This window comes from Ascidiella aspersa, chromosome 6 (assembly GCF_963924565.1).
Source record: "Ascidiella aspersa chromosome 6, kaAscAspe10.2, whole genome shotgun sequence".
NCBI classification, from domain to species: Eukaryota; Metazoa; Chordata; class Ascidiacea; order Phlebobranchia; family Ascidiidae; genus Ascidiella; species Ascidiella aspersa.
In genome coordinates this window covers 6,701,411-6,720,078 of record NC_139452.1, presented here as the reverse complement: position 1 = coordinate 6,720,078, position 18,668 = coordinate 6,701,411, and the positions used below count along the sequence as shown (strand labels likewise).

Genomic DNA, 18,668 nt, shown 5'->3' with positions numbered 1-18,668 from the left:
TGAGTATGTTATCAGTGTGAAGTAATCCTTCATTCGGCAGTTGCTGCAACACCGTTTGGATGCGTTAGGCGCCGTCTCATTCTTGTACTTGGTCAAGTGGCCAGATCGCTTTCCTAATGTTACGTTTAAATGGGACGCGGGTGAATGGCCGGGATGTTGAAGTTAGGTCGTAAATTCCATACGTCGTTATGGAAAGATTTGAACGAAACTCGGTAAAGCAAAAAACACGGAAAAGTAAAATCGACTTTAAAGGTTAACGAAATTAGTATCTTACATTGGTTTACAAATATTAATACAAACTGTTATTGCAAACTTGTTTTTCAAAAAATGATGTCAGCTTTTTTCAGCTCGGAAGGAGTTAATTAACATTCCTTCATATGCTTATGGATAACGATACAAAAAAAAATGAAAAACTACTCGATTAATGGCGATTTAGTTTTACCGTATACCGTCCATTATTCTCAGGTGAATATTGCTGTCAGTGGGAAGTCCAGTCGACGAACAAGGCAAGCGTGGCACCAGGGGAGACTCTACAACACACCCTAGGTTCAGGGGGGCAAATATCAATGGAACTAGACTCCCCCGTTGGCTTCAAAGCCACAGTTCAGACCCTCAAGCTCAAAACGAGCGTATTTTCACCCACAAAGAACAGCGAATTAACTGTCAGCGGACAAATCCCGGTTGGCATTGCGTTGGAAATTCTACCCGAAGAGTCACAGTCCAACGTTACAGTGAGGTTTGGCGTGAAAGTCAACGCGGCCGAAGCACAACGCGCGGTCGCGATGATAAACAACAAGAACGAGGGGCGGTTTCGCCTTGAGAGCGCTACGTACTTGTGCGTTTTTCTGAACGAGTCGAACGGGGAGTGGTCGAGTTACGGCATGACGAATCTTGGAGTAGACGACGAAGGTAAAGTGAGATGCAAGTCGAACCACACAACTATCTTCGCTGTGTTGCTTTCTGTTACTGGGAGACTGGTTCCTGCATCAGCAAATGTTAGTTATATGGAAAAATTGTACTATAACTTGGTGTGCGTACTTGTTTATCCATTTTTATTGAAACATAATTCAACGGTTTGTTGGTGAATATGGAGTTAGAATTGAACCATCCGAAATTTATTCAGGGAGCAGTTTATCGTTGAAGAGATATACATTTCTCTTAAAATGCAATAAAAAGAAAAAAAATGCCCTCAAAACATTGAGTAACCGGAAAATATTACCTTTTTATTTTGTTGTAGTATGTTTGGTAGGAATTTTATTTGTTAGGTTTAAAAAAAACGGCCCACTTAGCTCTGTATTTGTCCTTTTTCATGTGCAATTTTAAAGGGAACATTGTCTTGGGGTAAAACAGCATCCCAAGGTTTCCCCACATTTACTTCTTAACGAACGCTTAACGAAGGTTGCACGCCCCTTAACTTCACTTAAGTAAAAAATTGTAACATTCCGCGTTTGAAGACTAGCAAACAGTAGTTATATCAGCTTTTAAAAATACACCTGTACCATAGACATTTGATTGACGAAATAAGTGGTTCTATTGGTTCAAACCGATCCGACTAAGCATTTAATCAAGTTATTATAAATTTTAATGTTTATTATATATATAAATCGCACAAAATCGAACCTAAACCACCCACACTAACTAATAGTAGAGCTGTTAAAAATGTAACGTAATAGCTCAACGCAAACGACAAATAACCACTATTCATCATCCAGGCTTTGACGTACGTCTGCGGAACCGTGTCGATTCTCTCACTCGTATTAACACTCACCGTCCTTATAGCTGTGCGCAAGATGCGAGGAAACGAACGAAGCGTTGTGCAGATCAACCTTACTATCGCCTTGCTGCTTTTCCACGGTTTCAACCTGGTTTACGACGCGGCGCTGCAAAGCCGAACATTTTGCGAAGTGACCGCCCTGGCTTTGCATTTCGCCATACTGAGTTCAGGTTTGTCTTTTGTCAATTAGAAGCGCCTTTTTGAACAATAAGAACTTACATATATATAAAATGTTGTTACCAGGCACAATATTATTAATCATAAACAGCTCCTCTGTTCATTGTAATTGTTAACCAAAGTTTCGGCAATCAATTCAAAACGCCTTTTCATGGTGAATGACGCCGAACGCTTGTAGCACAATATACGGAAAAACTTAAAAAACGCGGGCAACAACACGATAAGAAACAATTTGCGAATAGCCTCTAATATAACAATAGAAAAATAAGAAATAAAATCATCCAGATTGACACATCAGATCACTGTAGTCCCTGAACTGTCAAAAATTCGACAAAACAAATTTGATTTGTCCGGGCGAAATGCAATGACGTACCTTTTAAACTACTGTAACGTTTACTTGGAAGCGTATTCAGTGAAAGAGAGTATGTGTTGGCTTTCACCGGCGAAATGGTTTGGACAAGCATCTTTATAACTAATTGCATCATTTGTGTTACAATTAGTGTTGCGTCCGGCAGCCATAATTTAAGTGCATTCTATACAACGCGGAAAGACGCTTTTTCACAAGAAATATGGAGACATTTGACAACCCTTGTAACCCTCCTTGGCTAAAATGAGAGCAAATAGTAGCGATGTATCTTTATGGGAACCGTATGACAGCTTGTATGCTGTCCTGTCGAAATAATGTGTTAATAAAGAAAATATTCAAATAAAAATACGGGCAGAAGTTTTTTTTTTTCTATTTGCAAAACCTGAACAAATACCATTACCATAATATTATATATAGGAGTGAGAAAAAAGTAAGAATTGTGTTTCATTTTAATGAGCCAACGGAAGTTAACAAAACCACTCTAATATCGTTAGCCTTCTGGATGCTGGTAGAGGGTACATCATTGTTGCTGAAGACCACCGACCAAGCCATGAAGCTCAACTCCGCGCGAAATTCAAACGCGCCAAGAATGTTTTTTGCTTGGGGTCTACCTGCGCTCATAGTGACCATAAGCGCAATACCGGGATTCCTTCTCGAAATTTACCTGGCCCCGAATGGTGCAGGGGGCTACAAGAAGTGCTGGGTGGATGCCTCTCCGATCCTCTACGCTTCCGTGATGCTCCCAGTCGGCGTTACCATCTTGATCAACCTCTTCATCCTGATCCGAGTCGGTTTCTTCGTCCATAAGATGAGCAAGAAAACCGATAGCTTTAAGCCGATTGCTGAGAGAGGAGGGACTAGTAGCGGTACCAAACTGGACACGACGCATTTGCGCGCTGCACTCAAGGCCACAGCCATGCTCCTGCCCATCATGAGTGTTCCTTGGCTGCTCTTCTTGCTCGTCGGTAAGTGTATATGTTTCCTAATTGTAAACTTATGAAGAGTCTACTCAAGTTGTGTAGCGGATTACTGGTTTGAACAAGAAAAGTTTTTTAGGTGGTCGTTTACCGGGTACTTCGAAAAGATTGTTAGCGAAATCAGTTAAACCTTCTAGGGTCGTAGTGCAATCAAGCAGGGCTAGAAAATGTAGCACATAGATACGATGGCTTACCTTCATTGTTGATCACATATTGCAGAGATACGTATTTGATTTATATTCATGTTTAAACCATACGTGAAGTTAAATAAACCTGTTCTGATTAACTAAGTTGATAATTATCGATCGAATCTTTACAAAGAAGTCTGTTGTCAAACACACTTTTAATCGAATTGATTATTTAAAACGATGCGTTTTTCCACATGAAAAGTAACCTATTATACAGTCCAACGTCCAAATAAATATGGAGCTGGAGGCGTAGGCTGCCTATCTGTTTAAATAGGGAGAGTCTTCGTTTATGGCAACAGAAAACTCAATGATAGGACATTTTCTTGTCTGTGGGTGTCGCCGTTCTAACCTCCATTTTCTTGTTTTAAACAGACGCGAGCGTTGTGTTCCTGTACCTGACGATCGTGGTGAACGGACTACAAGGATTGTTTATTTTTCTCGTCTACTGCGTCTTCAGCAAGGAGGTACGAACCGCCGCCGTGAACGCTTGGAACAGAACAGCGATAAAGAGCCTTCAGATCCGAAAGAAGAACAAGTTCCCGGGGGCCAGCAACAACGGTTCGATGTCAACTGCTGTGACCGGGTCAACTAACGTTGGATGATGGTTTTAAATGACAGAAAGCCAATTAGTTTCCGACCTAACTGTTTTTGATATTTCTGAGAACATTGTATATCTTTACAGCGTTACAAAGGCAGAACACGCAATTGTGTGTTAAACAAAGCACGCTATGTCATGCTTTACTATACTTTGCTAAACTTATAGATAGATTTGTTTGTGGAAGGTGTGCCTAAAGCGATGATTGATGGCGGGTTTACCGGTGGTACGGCCCCAACTCGACTGTGTGACGTGTGGCGTATGTCTTATTATGAAAACGAAACGATTTTTTTACGATTGCAAGTTTAATTATACTTAGTTTGAATTTTAGGGCTATAGAGTTAGACTACAGCTGATGTAAAATATTTGCCTACATAATTATGCTTTGTACATAAATAATGTATTTAATAAGTTTATAAATGCCCGTCAATTGTTTCGCTTGGATTTATTTGGGCAATAAAAGCAGAAAAATAAAAAAAAATACATTGTGACCTGCAAATTCCGGTAAAATCATTCTGTTAACACTCGGCTACTTTTAAGAGTTCCAAAAATACCACCTACTCCAAACAACCAATGAGTTCATTTTTCGCACAGTTTAGGTCCAATTGGCATCACTAAGCTACGCGTTTCCGCAAAGCGTAGAAAAACTCGTAGGCAGACTTTTGACTACTACTAGAAAATTTCTCATCGTCACGCAAATGTATATATTTAGACTTGTGTGGGACTCTTGCATATTAGAACTAACTGTACAGGACTGCTTATTTACACTAAAAAGTAAAAGCTTTCCATGGGCGTGAGTTCGCGGGTGCGCGTGCATCTATTCATATTTTATGTGTCATTATGTTCTGGCTCAGAATTGCACGTCAAAGGTGAAAAAAAAAGTTTCCACAACGTTGAGATTAGTAACATATTCGCCATCGTATTCTTTCAAGTGCCTGGTAATTATTTTGTTACTTTTCTGCGATGTTCTTTTTCCCAGGGTAAACATTAAAATACGATACGGGCTCACTGATTATAAAGACTTCCCGGATGAAATAATTGATTCACAAATCGCTTTAACTCATATTCGAATGAAGCGCGTCACTTCAAAAATAGGTCTTGTTTCAAAATTAGAAGAAACATTTATGTAACACAGTGTACACCCCAAGGTAAATAAGGCGACGCGATTTTAATTTAATAAACGTATTAACATATGGATTATTTGCCCGGTATGTTCTTAATTACTTAACTACAGCAGTTATGCATAGCAAACGTTTGAATGAAATCCGACATTTTGAATAGCAATGCACTTGCTTTAGAAATATTTGTACAACTCTACCTAATCCGTGGAAACAAACATTTGAATAAATCCGCCTTAATAACGCGAAAACATGTGTAATGAAAGGGTTACCTACCAGCCAAAATAGCGACTGGCAACTGCCAAAGAAGGGTCTACACCAGTGGTTCTCAACCTTTTATGCTTCGTGGCCCCCTTAAATGGCTCTCGACCCTCGTGGACCCCGTTCTTGTAAAAATACCAAGCATTGTGTTTAACGTATTTTACTTGTTTTACTTCTTCTCGTTAATAACAAATACAGTCATTAATCAACAAATAAATGCACTTACTTTGTACAAATTAGTCATTGTGATTTAAATTAACTTAGTTTTTCATGACAAATCTTGTTCTTCGACGCCGCCTGGTCATTTTTTTATATTCCGCTTTGTTTTGTACTGAGCCAAGCGATGTCACTACATTCGTCGAGATGATTTCCCGATTTTTGTTTTATTAATGCGTTACTATTAGCCTACTTGACAAATAAGCTGCGCATGAACCGATGAATGTTAGCCTAAAATTGACCTTAAATATTTGAATAACCCTGTAGCGTACTATAAGTTTTACGATAGAATGTTTATTTTGCAACTAAACGGCCTTAAAGGAATTTGCGAAGCCGTTGCACCTGGCATTGCACACCAGTTGCTCGTCTGACAACATTTGTAGGAAACTTAATGATTAGGCAAGGTTATCGGAGAGTAATAATTGGTCGCCCCAAAAAACGCTGACGGCGCTCTGGCTACGTTCGCGAGGGGCTATGTATGACCTTACAATACACAATACTCAGCTCAGGTGATTTTGGCTGGTTGTTGTTGCATGCGGTTTTGTTTGGCTTGCGTTTATCAATGAAAAACTAGCCGCGAGGAAATGTGGACATTTTCCACTTTTTTCGAATGCAGTTTTAAATTAGGTTCACACTAGAGTCGTATAGGCTTAACGAACAGTGATATAATGGGCTTACAAACTATGTGTAAGAATCAGGGCTGCGGACTCGGTTCAATACAACCCGAGTCCGACTCCAGGGTCACGAGTCCGACTCCGGTTAAATGTGCGATTTCGTCTTTTTTTAGTTTTAGATTTGCACCTTTTATGACAAAAGTCTGCCGCATCATCGTGTTGTACAAAAGTACAAGACTCGTAGCATTAATAAAACGCAGCAGTATAACGCCCATGCTGACTTTCGTCGCTTCATTATGTAAAGCCGTGCGCAGTACACAGTTAGCTCCACTTTCAACATGACCAGCAATTTCTATAAAGGAACTGCCTTAATTTGATTAAAACCCAACGGCGAAAGCCACAAATCACAGCTTTGATTAACGAAATCAATACTCTGTTGTGTTTCTAACCTTTGTTTGCCTTGCAAGAATAGTAAGCAGAGTCCAAGTAAGTAACTGGTTTAATTCGAATGGGTATAACACAAGAAAGGCACGAGCATTTATAGGCGAGTAGTCGCGTAATTTACATTGCGATACAATTAACGTACAACACAAACAATGATTACAAAACACGTGACTAGAGCACGCGGCTTAGGGGCCGCGGGCAACTTCTCGCAGGAGAACCACGTGAACACTCCATGACACATATTCTCCGCAGCCTTTTGGATGCTGGTAGAGGGAGTGACTCTTATGCTGAAAACATCCGACCGAGCCCTCAACGCGAGTCCAAGTGGCCGGATCAAAGTTATCAAGTTCCTCTTCGCATGGGGTCTTCCAGGGCTGCTCCTGGTCTGCAGCGCAATCCCCGGATTCCTCCTGGACAACTACATGGCTTCGACCGGTCAGCAGAGCTACACGAAGTGCTGGATGGTAGCATCTGCGATCCTCTACACTACGGTGATAACTCCGGTCGCTATCACCATCTTCATCAACCTCCTAATCCTGATTCGAGTCGGAGTCTTCATTTACTCGATGAGCAAGCAAACTGAGAGCTTCAAGCCGATTGCTGAGCGAATGCAGGGGGAAGTTGACGTGGAGCATCTGAAGGCGGCCTTCAGAGCAACTGTCAAGCTGCTTCCCATCCTTAGCGTTCCCTGGATTATATTTTTTCACGTCGGTAAGTGAAATTGAATTAGATACATGACGACTCTTTGCTGTGTTCTGATGGATGCTTTGCACAAATACTATACGTCTAGTGATCTATCGCTGTCTACACCAGTGGTTAATAACCGGGGTGCCGCGGCACTTTATGGTGCCATTTTAACACTAAAGGGTGTCGATATGTATTTCAAATTCTTTAGGATTCCAATTTTTGCTCTATAGGTAAGCTTTTTCATACAATTTTTGTGTACGATAATGGTGCTAAAAATAAAAAGTTTTTTTTCAACCTTGTTTGCACAGTTAATGTGCTGTTTCGATCTCGTTTATCGTAACGTTACAGTTAACTACTCAGCTAAAATACAAGGTTACCGCGAACTATTTGATCAGAACTTTTAGTAGCAGGCAACGTTCTATAGCCTTGCCCTGCTTGTACCACAATTCTGATTAGGCTCGCTGATCTCGATAAGCCTCTCTCTAGGCATCTTGTGTAGTAACTAACAAGGGTTACTAAGTGTGTTTTTCGCTTAGACACAAGTGACGCTTTCCTATATCTGACGATCGTGGTGAACGGACTGCAGGGATTCTTCGTTCTCCTCGTCTACTGCGTCTTCAGCAAGGAGGTACGAAACGCAAGCGTGTCTCTGTGGAATAGAACGAGGGTGGGCAAGCGGCTGACCATAGCGCGCAAAAAGAAGCGAGTGCAAGTGGACAGCAGCACGACCAATGGCAACAGGGACACAACTGCCCAGTCGACTGGTGAAACCAAACTCGAATAGGTGGCCGTTGACTCGAACTGCTATGCACGTTTCGGGTGTAGTGAAGACGGTTACAATTTTATACCTAAAGTGTGAAGTGCGGGTATAGAACATAACGACAAACGCTTATATTGGTATCAGGATTGTTGGAGACCACCGACAAGCGTGATAAGCGGATAAAACTGAAGCGTTATAAATTAAGCATTAAATGCGTTGTGTGAACCCTTTATAAAGCTACACTCCTTTAAAATGAAAAAAACACATTTTTTTTAAGGAATTGTTTTTTCTGGCAAGAAATGATTCCTGAAATTCAAAAAAATTGGACTGTATACCGCAACAAATACCTTTGCCACTAAAAGGATTGCCAATTAAAACTGTTAAACCGACACGGCGCAATAACTTAACTTTGCAAAAAATGTGTTAAAAATAACCAAGCCTGTGTGTCGTAATGATTTTTTATTTAATAATTATCCTTCTTTAATTTATTTTTTCATTGTCGATGGTATTCAATTCATTGTCAATGATATTCACCATGTGCAATTTTGTATTACCTTGATTTATGATAACTTATTCCTTCTGTTTTGTCAGCTATCAGAAAAAAGAGTAGTTTCACAACAAAAAATAATACCGGTATAATATTTTAAGACAAAGAAACAAAAACATTTTAATAGCAAAATATTAACAAAACACAATGGGTATACAAATAGGGGACCTAAAGGTTACTAATCTACTTTTAGTTACGTGATGGAACCAAGCATTCTTAATCTCTGGACACAATCGAACCTTTTGACCAACTCGACTATACATAAAAGATGACAAAGAATGACGTAATGTTCCTAGATATTTGCATATATGCTTTGCACAAAAGCGTTCGCTTACCTTTTCTGAAACAAAGAGATGCAATTAGTAGACGTGCACGTGTTTTTAAGTTGGGGTTGCATAAATGCAGTTGCAATTGTAGTTATTAGATTTTATTTGCAATTTATCATGCTTTTATTGTAAGACTTTATGCACTGTTGCGTATCGTGTGTGTTTATGTCGAGGTTACAAACTTTGCAACAATTTATACGGAAACTGTCACCACTTCTGGTACCCTCTGCAACAGTGGTCGGCAAACGTTGCTTGCCGCGGTCGGAAAAATTCATTCAAGAGTTTTGTGAAAGCAATACTACAACAAGGGCCCATCCAAACATTTTGGCGTTTGTAAATAAGATGTCTCTTTGTTTAGCAGGTTATGCTTTAATAAAGCCAAACCGACAAATTGTCTAACTAATTTTTTTGTAGTAAATTACGTCTTTCTAAAAATGAAACGCACAATGGGAGGTTGCCAACACAAACAAACGCAACCTAGACTATCAATCGAGTATTATCCAGACAAAAAATAATACCAAGAAAAAAATTTTCAAAATCGAGTAGATTAGGCAATTCGGCCCATCGTCAACCATTTACAACTCACACAACAGTTTTGTTTATTTTCGTTTATTATTACTTTGCACTTTCTACATGTTTATCCATACAGTATTTAAATACGTTGATTTCGATCGAATAATACACCCGAATTGTTAAAAAATATCTTTCTTGAATTTTTAATTATATGCTGACTTTCAGTGCGTATAGTCCATATCTTTGTGATTTTCGGTTCAAATTTGTTAGTCATGTGAACAAATAATAATTTATTTTACCATTGAACATTTATGCCGAATAAGTCGTGAAACTTGGTTAAAAACAGGGATCTATTAAATAAAACTTCACTATATTCATTTCTCTAACATTAGATTCATTTCCCACGCACTATTATTTAGCCTGTTTTTGTAAATGTTTTGATTTTCGAGCTTATACATTTCTTAAAGCACCATATAATAAAGCTGTATGTTTATTTAAGCGTTTTTTCACAACTGAGTTATTAAAGGTAACGTTATAATTCATAAATTTAGGTGTCAGATATAGAATTAATTCTTAAAATAGATCATAGGACCACAGAGTTAATCATCATGACTATACGGTGTGTGCATATTACTCGGTAAAACGCTCATACCAAACTGCTTAAATAGTATTGGTTCCCGGAAATGTAGCTGTATAAAGTTTTAGCATAACAGCGTGATGCAATCCACTTAGAGGAATTTTAAGCACGCCACAATAGCCTTGTAATAAAACAAAATGAAGATATCAACCTGCATTTCGAGAGGATGCAACTTTAAACAGAGCTTAATTGCAAAAAGAAACCTAAAAGCGACGTTATCAATTTTCTAGAAAGATGGTCCGCTCTTTTAGACTGTTACAGTAAGGCAATTTATGCAACGCGAAAATGGCCAAGATACACCTACAAGGATTGCTGACTACAGTCTTGTTAGTTTTGTCGGAATTTGGAACCAAACCAGTTCTTGCCCTTGGTAAGTTGAATTTTGTTTGATATTCGTTGATATGTTGTGGTTTTCACTACGATGGTAGAAAGTTAAATTAGAGAGAAGTGAATGAAAAAAGTTACCGCAAACTTTAATCAGATCAAAAGCAACTTATGTCTGTGTTTAGAACTTTCAGAAGTTTGCAGAGGTGGAACCATAGTACCTGGTAAGATAAAATGTTTTATTGGAATTCGTTTTACATACAGAAGAAGAAAAACGTCGCCCAAGTGTTTTGCTTTAAAGACTAAATTTGCGAATAATGTATGCTGTTATAATTAATCGCTAATAATCATAAAGCAATAATTTCTAAATTAGTTAGAAAGTATCGGTATACTCATTATTATAGGTATTTGTAACACGTAAAAACTCAAAATATAATATAGCAATCGTCACAGGTGCATCACAAGAAGCTTTACATTTCTTTGAAAATCAAACTCTGCTCCACGTAAACTACTGCTTTTGTCTGGGTGAGGTTATATAAGTTTTAGGTTTCATTACATTACTTTTATGACATATAGAAGAATGTCTAATCTGCGAATAGGACAAACATACAAAAAAACAGATCCGGCCCGCCGGATAAATTTCTAAAATATCCTAAAATACGGTTGTCAATATTTTATGACGTGTAATGTTTGTCCGATGCAAGCCTAAGATAGATTTTGATAAATTTTACTAAACGACAAATAAACTAGGATTAGTACAAATTTAGACAAATATTTATTTTATCACTCCTTCGTTATGTAATAATTATGTCAAATAAGGAAAATTTAATATCCGGCCCGCGACCTTCAATCTTTGCAGTTAAAAGGGATGTAACCCCAAGTTTTTAGAGTTATTTGACCCTTTTATATAAAAGTTTGGCGCCTAATGCTTTAACCCGGTGTTTCTTAACCTTTTTTTACGGCGAACCGTAAGCCTAAGTAAACCGAAGCTTTGGCGAATTCGCTTCCCTGAACTTTTTGTAAGCGATAAAAGTGCATAGAACGTTTGCATAAACACGAATTTAAATTATGTGGCCGTGTTTTTCTACAGCTTACGCATTTTTATCAAGTATTAGAGAAATCTTGCTCAGAACCAATCTCTATAAATCTAACCATAAAACACTACTATAGTCGCCGACCCGACCAAATCAATTGGCGAATTAATTTTGGGTTGCGACCCATGAGCTGAGAAACACTCTAAACATTGCAAACTAAAGCAACGAACAGAAAAAGCGTGAAGACTTGTATTTTGTGATCGTTAATTTTACTGAAGAAAGAAGGAATCTTTTACGCTGTTGACTGATATAAAAAATATATACAAACTTGTATAAATTTGTTAAAATATCGGCTTAGTGAAGGTCTATAATTGTCGTAACTGTCCAATCGACCTGCGTTTTTGGCAGAAGTAATCAACAGCTTGCTCCGGTCACCTAAACAATTATTTTACAGCCACTTCAATCAACGGTAACGGATCGAAGCTTCTCGCCATCTTTAAATCCTATGAAACACACACTTCAGCCCAAGGCGCATGCCAAAGCCGGGGATCGAATTTGGCAAAGCTGGAAAGTTCTGCCGATGGAGATTTAATGAAGTGTCTCATGCGGCAGGAAGTGTTTTTCGGCAGTAGGCAATTGTGGATAGGTAAGTTCTGAGCGGTAAGACTGGAAACTGACAAACTTCACAAGACTTTTAGCGAAAATGCAGCTTAAAAATGAGTGTCAACGCTTAAGGGTCGGGTCGACATCATCTCAATCAACAAATCCTAACAATGACACTAATGCAAGTTTGAAGGCAACTCTTATGATTTCCGAATTAGAATAGCGTTCAACCATTTCTTGAGTAAGGCTAGAATATATTTCAGTCACATCAACTGATAATCAGTGAGTATCAAAACGTCCCAAACAAGATGATGCTGATTTACTGGCCTTTTAGCTTTCACATTCAGTATTAAGTTACATTACAAATACGTTCATAAGGTACATAAGCGAGAATGTTTTTTAATTAAGGGTTAAAGTGTGAGGACGGTGCAAGCTGCACGGAATCAAGCGGCTATAAATGGATAGACGGTTCTTCCTTAACCTGGGATAACTGGAAAAATAATCAGCCCGACAATCAAATAGAAGGATGCGTGGAAACCACGTCATCCGGTTGGAATAACGTGAGGTGTACTTCCAAGTATTATTATTCATGTTATAAAGGTACAGAATGCTTTGTTTGCAAATAATATACTTATGCAGAGTCGTTTATGAGCTTTTCATGCTACAGATTTGCAATCTACAACAACAACACCGACCATGGCTGCAACAACTACAACAGCATCGACCACCGCCACACAAACAAAGACAGAATCTCAAACAAAAGAAACACCTACAACAACAACACCAACAGCAACGCTTCTAATAATAACAAATATAACCACAACAGAAACAACAACAGACACGAAAATGACACCATCAATCGTAACTACAGAAACAACATACACGAATTTCACCGACACATTGCTCGGAACAACTTTACCAGCAATGTCGCAATCAACAAGCTCAAGATCCAACAGACAACAAAGTGGAATGACATCCGCCATAAGCGCAACAAAAAAAACAAGCAAACCAGCTCTTGCCGAAACGCATACAACAGCAGGCGGCATTTTTGTTGCAAGTAAGCTAAACGTGTTTCAACCTTGGCTTAAAAAATCCCAACATGTATAAAAGTTTTCCTTTAACATAAAAAATAATTTAAAGGTATCCGATTATAGATACAAGAACGTAATGTATGGTTTAAAATTTTCACTCTTAATGCTGTGGACGCAAATAACATAATATATAAGGGCGTCCCGCAATTTTCACAGGAAAACGCTTAGCAGTTCGTAATTACTGATTGGGGTCAAATATTTAATGGTTGTGCAGCGCCATTTACAGAGCAGTAATAACCTTTTGACTGTATATCCAACTTTAAACACTATATTTGGTCGATGATGCATTATAGCGTTTGATCTAAATTATTGCTTGAAAAACGAAATCAAAGTTAATCACAGTAATAAGAACAAATTGGGATGGTGTGTAGTTTTTCGCATATAGAACTCTTACATTACACGGAAGATTGACGACAATGTGACTATTAAAAAATTTGAATTATTGCTCTACAAACAGGTGATATGAACAGTTTTCCATGCTCACCAAAGCCTATAATATCAACATTTAATGCAGTGGTTTATTTAATTGATTGCGTTAGTAAGGTTATTTTGACTAACAAAATAAGTCATCCTTGACCGCTTCACGAAATTATGCTAAAAAGGAAGAGCAACTCGATAAATGGCAATTCAGTGTCACTGCATACCGTCCATTATATTTAGGTGGATATTGCTGCCAGTGGGAAGTCCAGTCAACGAGGAAGGCAAACGTGGCACCGGGGGAGACTTTACAACAGACCCTAGGTTCAGGGGGTCAAATAATAATGGAACTAGACTCCCCAGTAGGTTTCAACTTAACACTTCAGACCCTCAAGCTAAAAACGAGCGTATTTTCACCCACAAAGAACAGCGAATTAACCATCAGCGGACAAATCCCGGTTGGCATTGCGTTGGAAATTCTACCCGAAGTGTCACAGTCCAACGTTACAGTGAGGTTTGGAATTAAAGTCAACGCGGCCGAAGCACAACGCGCGGTCGCGATGATAAACAACAAGAACGAGGGGCGGTTTCGCCTTGAGAGCGCTACGTACTTGTGCGTTTTTCTGAACGAATCGAGCGGGGAGTGGTCGAGTTACGGCATGACGAATCTTGGAGTAGATGAAGAAGGTAGAGTGAGATGCAAGTCGAACCACACAACTATCTTCGCTGTGTTGCTTTCTGTTACCGGGAGACTGGTTCCTGCATCAGCAAAGGTTAGTTATATTGAAAATCGTACTATGACTTGATGTACGTACTTGTTTATCCATGTTTATTGAAACATAATTCAACGGTTTGTTGGTGAATATGGAGTTAGAATTGAACCATCCGAAATTTATTCAGGGAGTAGTTTATCGTTGAAGAGATATACATTTCTCTTAAAATGCAATAAAAAGAAAAAAAATGCCCTCAAAACATTGAGTAACCGGAAAATATTACCTTTTTGTTTTGTTGTAGTATGTTTGGTAGGAATCTTATTTGTTAGGTTTAAAAAGAACAGTCCACTTAGTAAAAAATTGTAACATTCTGCGTTTGAAGACTGGCAAACAGTAGTTATATCAGCTTCTAAAAATACACCTGTACGATAGACATTTGATTGACATAAGTGGTTCTATTGGTTCAAACCGACCCGACTAAGCATTTAATCAAGTTATTATAAATTTTGATGTTTATAAAATCAATGAATCGTACAAAATCGAACCTAAACCACCCACACTAACCAATAGTAGAGCTGTAAAAAATATGACGTAATAGCTCAGCGCAAACGACAAATAACCACTATTCATCATCCAGGCTTTGACGTACGTCTGCGGAACCGTGTCGATTCTCTCACTCGTATTAACACTCACCGTCCTTATAGCTGTGCGCAAGAGGCGAGGTAACGAACGAAGCGTTGTGCAGATCAACCTTACTATCGCCTTGCTGCTTTTCCACGCTTTCAACCTGGTTCATGACGCGGCGCTGCAAAGCCGTACATTTTGCGAAGTGACCGCCCTGGCTTTGCATTTCGCCATACTGAGTTCAGGTTGGTCTTTCGTCAATTAGAAGCGCCTTTGAACAATAAGAACTTACATATATATAAAATGTTGTTACCAGGCACAATATTATTAATCAAAAACAGCTCCTCTGTTGATTGTAATTGTTAACCAAAGTTTCGGCAACCCATCCAAAACGCCTTTTTCATGGCGAATGACGCCGAACGCTTGTAGCACAATATACGGAAAAACTAAAAAAACGCGGGCAACAACACGTTAAGAAACAATTTGCGAATAGCCTCTAATATAACAATAGAAAAATAAGAAATAAAATCATCCAGATTGACACATCAGATCACTGTAGTCCCTGAACTGTCACAAATTTGACAAAACCAGTATATGATTTGTCTGGGCGGAATGCAATGACGTACCTTTTAAACTACTGGAACGTTTACTTGGAAGCGTATTCACTGAAAGAGAGTATGTGTTGGCTTTCACGCACGGAATGATTTTGAAAAGCACAAGTCTTTATAAATAATTGCATCCCCTGGTTTAGAATTAGTATTGCATGCGCCAGCCATAATTTAAGTGCATTCCATATAACGCGGAAAGACACTTTTTCACAAGAAATATGGAAACATTATAGACAACCCTTGTAACCCTCCGTGGCTAAAATGAGAGCAAAATGTAGCGATGTATCTTTGTGGGAACCGTATGACAGCTTGTATGCTGTCCTGTCGAAATAATGTGTTAATAAAGAAAATATTCAAATAAAAATACGGGCAGAAGTTTTTTTTTCTATTTCCAAAACCTGAACAAATACCATTACCATAATATTATATATAGGAGTGAGAAAAAAGTAAGAACCGTGTTTCATTTCAATGAGCCAACGGTAGTTAACAAAACCACTGTAATTTAAAATCTTTAGCCTTCTGGATGCTGGTGGAGGGTACATCATTGTTGCTGAAGACCACCGACCAAGCCATGAAGCTCAACTCCGCGCGAAATTCAAACGCGCCAAGAATGATTTTCGCTTGGGGTCTACCTGCGCTCATAGTGACCATAAGCGCAATACCAGGATTCCTTCTCGAAATTTACCTGGCCCCGAATGGTGCAGGGGGCTACAAGAAGTGCTGGGTGGATGCCTCTCCGATCCTTTACGCTTCCGTAATGCTCCCAGTCGGCGTTACCATCTTGATCAACCTCTTCATCCTGATCCGAATCGGATTCTTCGTCCATAAGATGAGCAAGAAAACCGATAGTTTTAAGCCGATTGCTGAGAGAGGAGGGACTAGTAGCGGTACCAAACTGGACACGACGCATTTGCGCGCTGCACTCAAGGCCACAGCCATGCTCCTGCCCATCATGAGTGTTCCTTGGCTGCTCTTCTTGCTCGTCGGTAAGTGTATATGTTTCCTAATTGTAAACTTATGAAGAGTCTACGCAAGTTGTGTAGCGGATTGCTGGTTTAAACAAGAAAAGTTTTTTAGGTGGTCGTTTACCGGGTACTTCGAAAAGATTGTTAGCGAAATGAGTTAAACCTTCTAGGGTCGTAGTGCAATCAAGCAGGGCTAGAAAATGTAGCACATAGTTACGATTGCTTACCTTCATAGGTGGTTGATCACATATTGCAGAGATACGTATTTGATTTATATTCATGTTTATACCTTGCGTGAAGTTAAATAAACCTGTTCTGATTAACTAAGTTGATAATTATCGAACCTTTACAGAGAAGTCTGTTGTCAAACACACTTTTAATCGAATTGATTATTTAAAACGATGCATTTTTCCACATGAAAAGTAACCTATTATACAGTCCAACGTCCAAATAGATATAGAGCTGGAGGCGTAGGCTGCCTATCTGTTTAAATAGGAAGAGGCTTCCTTTATGGCAACGGAAAATTCAATGATAGGACATTTTCTTGTCTGTGGGTGTCGCCGTTCTAACCTCCATTTTCTTGTTTTTAACAGACGCGAGCGTTGTGTTCCTGTACCTGACGATCGCGGTGAACGGACTACAAGGATTATTTATTTTTCTCGTCTACTGCGTCTTCAGCAAAGAGGTACGCAACGCCGCCGTGAACGCTTGGAACAGAACAGTGATAAAGAGCCTTCAGATACGAAAGAAGAACAAGTTCCCGGGGGCTAGCAACAGCGGTTCGCTGTCAACCGCTGTTACCGGGTCAACTAACGTTGGATGATGGTTTTAAATGACAGAAAGCCAATTAGTTTCCGACCTAACTGTTTTTGATATTTCTGAGAACAGTGTACATCTTTACAGCGTTACAAAGGCAGAACACGCAATTGTGTGTTAAACAAAGCACGCTATGTCATGCTTTACTATTCTTTGCTTAACTTATAGATAGATTTGTTTGTGGAAGGTGTGCCTAAAGCGATGATTGATGGCGGGTTTACCGGGGGTACGGCCCCAACTCGACTGTATGACGTGTGGCGTATGTCTTATTATGAAAACGAAACGATTTTTTTACGATTGCAAGTTTAATTATACTTAGTTTGAATTTTAGGGCTATAGAGTTAGACTACAGCTGATGTAAAATATTTGCCTACATAATTATGCTTTGTACATAAATAATGTATTTAATAAGTTTATAAATGCCCGTCAATTGTTTCGTTGGATTTATTTGGGAAATAAAAGCAGAAAAATAAAAAAAAATACATTGTGACCTGCAAATTCTGTTAAAAGCATTATCTGTTAACAAACTGCTACTTTTAAGAGTTCCAAAAATACCACCTACTCCAAACAAACAATGAGTGCATCTTACGCACAGTTTAGCTCCAATTGGCATCACTAAGCTACGCGTTTCCGCAAAGCGTAGAAAAACTCGTAGGCAGACTTTTGACTACTACTAGAAAAATTCTCATCGTCAGGCAAATGTATATATTTAGACTTGTGTGGGACTCTTGCATATTAGAACTAACTGTACAGGACTGCTTATTTACACTAAAAAGTAAAATCTTTCCATGGGCGTGAGTTCGCGTGTGCGCGTGCATCTATACAAATTTTATGTGTCATTATGTTCTGGCTCAGAATTGCACGTCAAAGGTGAAAAAACAAGTTTCAACAAGGTTGAGATTAGTAACATATTCGCCATCGTATTCTTTCAAGTGCCTGGTAAATATTTTGTTACTTTTCTGCGATTTTCTTTTTTCCAGGGTAAACATTAAAATACGATACGGGCTCACTGATTATAAAGACTTCGCGGATGAAATAATTGATTCACAAATCGCTTTAACTCATATTTGAATGAAGCGCGTCACTTAAAAAATCAGTCTTGTTTCAAAATCAGAAGAAACATTCATGTAACACAGTGTACACCCCAAGGTAAATAAGGCGACGCGATTTTAATTTAATAAATGTATTAACATATGACTAATTTGCCCGGTATGTTCTTAATTACTTAACTACAGCAGTTATGCCATAGCAAACGTTTGAATGAAATCCGAC

The 18,668-nt window shown here is 38.8% G+C and overlaps 2 protein-coding genes across 2 annotated transcripts; both read left to right on the top strand.

The window, feature by feature from the left end:
* The first annotated feature begins 566 nt into the window (after window positions 1-566).
* On the top strand, window positions 567-4,085 carry LOC146139409 (adhesion G-protein coupled receptor D1-like). Its single transcript, XM_083392431.1, has 4 exons — window positions 567-995; window positions 1,713-1,944; window positions 2,813-3,283; window positions 3,856-4,085. Exons 1-4 carry the CDS (start codon window positions 567-569, stop codon window positions 4,083-4,085), a joined length of 1,362 nt encoding a protein of 453 aa, XP_083248557.1.
* A 2,906-nt stretch (window positions 4,086-6,991) lies between these two features.
* On the top strand, window positions 6,992-8,202 carry LOC146139408 (corticotropin-releasing factor receptor 1-like). The gene is made up of 2 exons (XM_083392430.1): window positions 6,992-7,442; window positions 7,955-8,202. The coding sequence occupies exons 1-2, from the start codon at window positions 6,992-6,994 to the stop codon at window positions 8,200-8,202; spliced, it is 699 nt and encodes a 232-aa protein (XP_083248556.1).
* The last annotated feature ends 10,466 nt before the right edge of the window (window positions 8,203-18,668 follow it).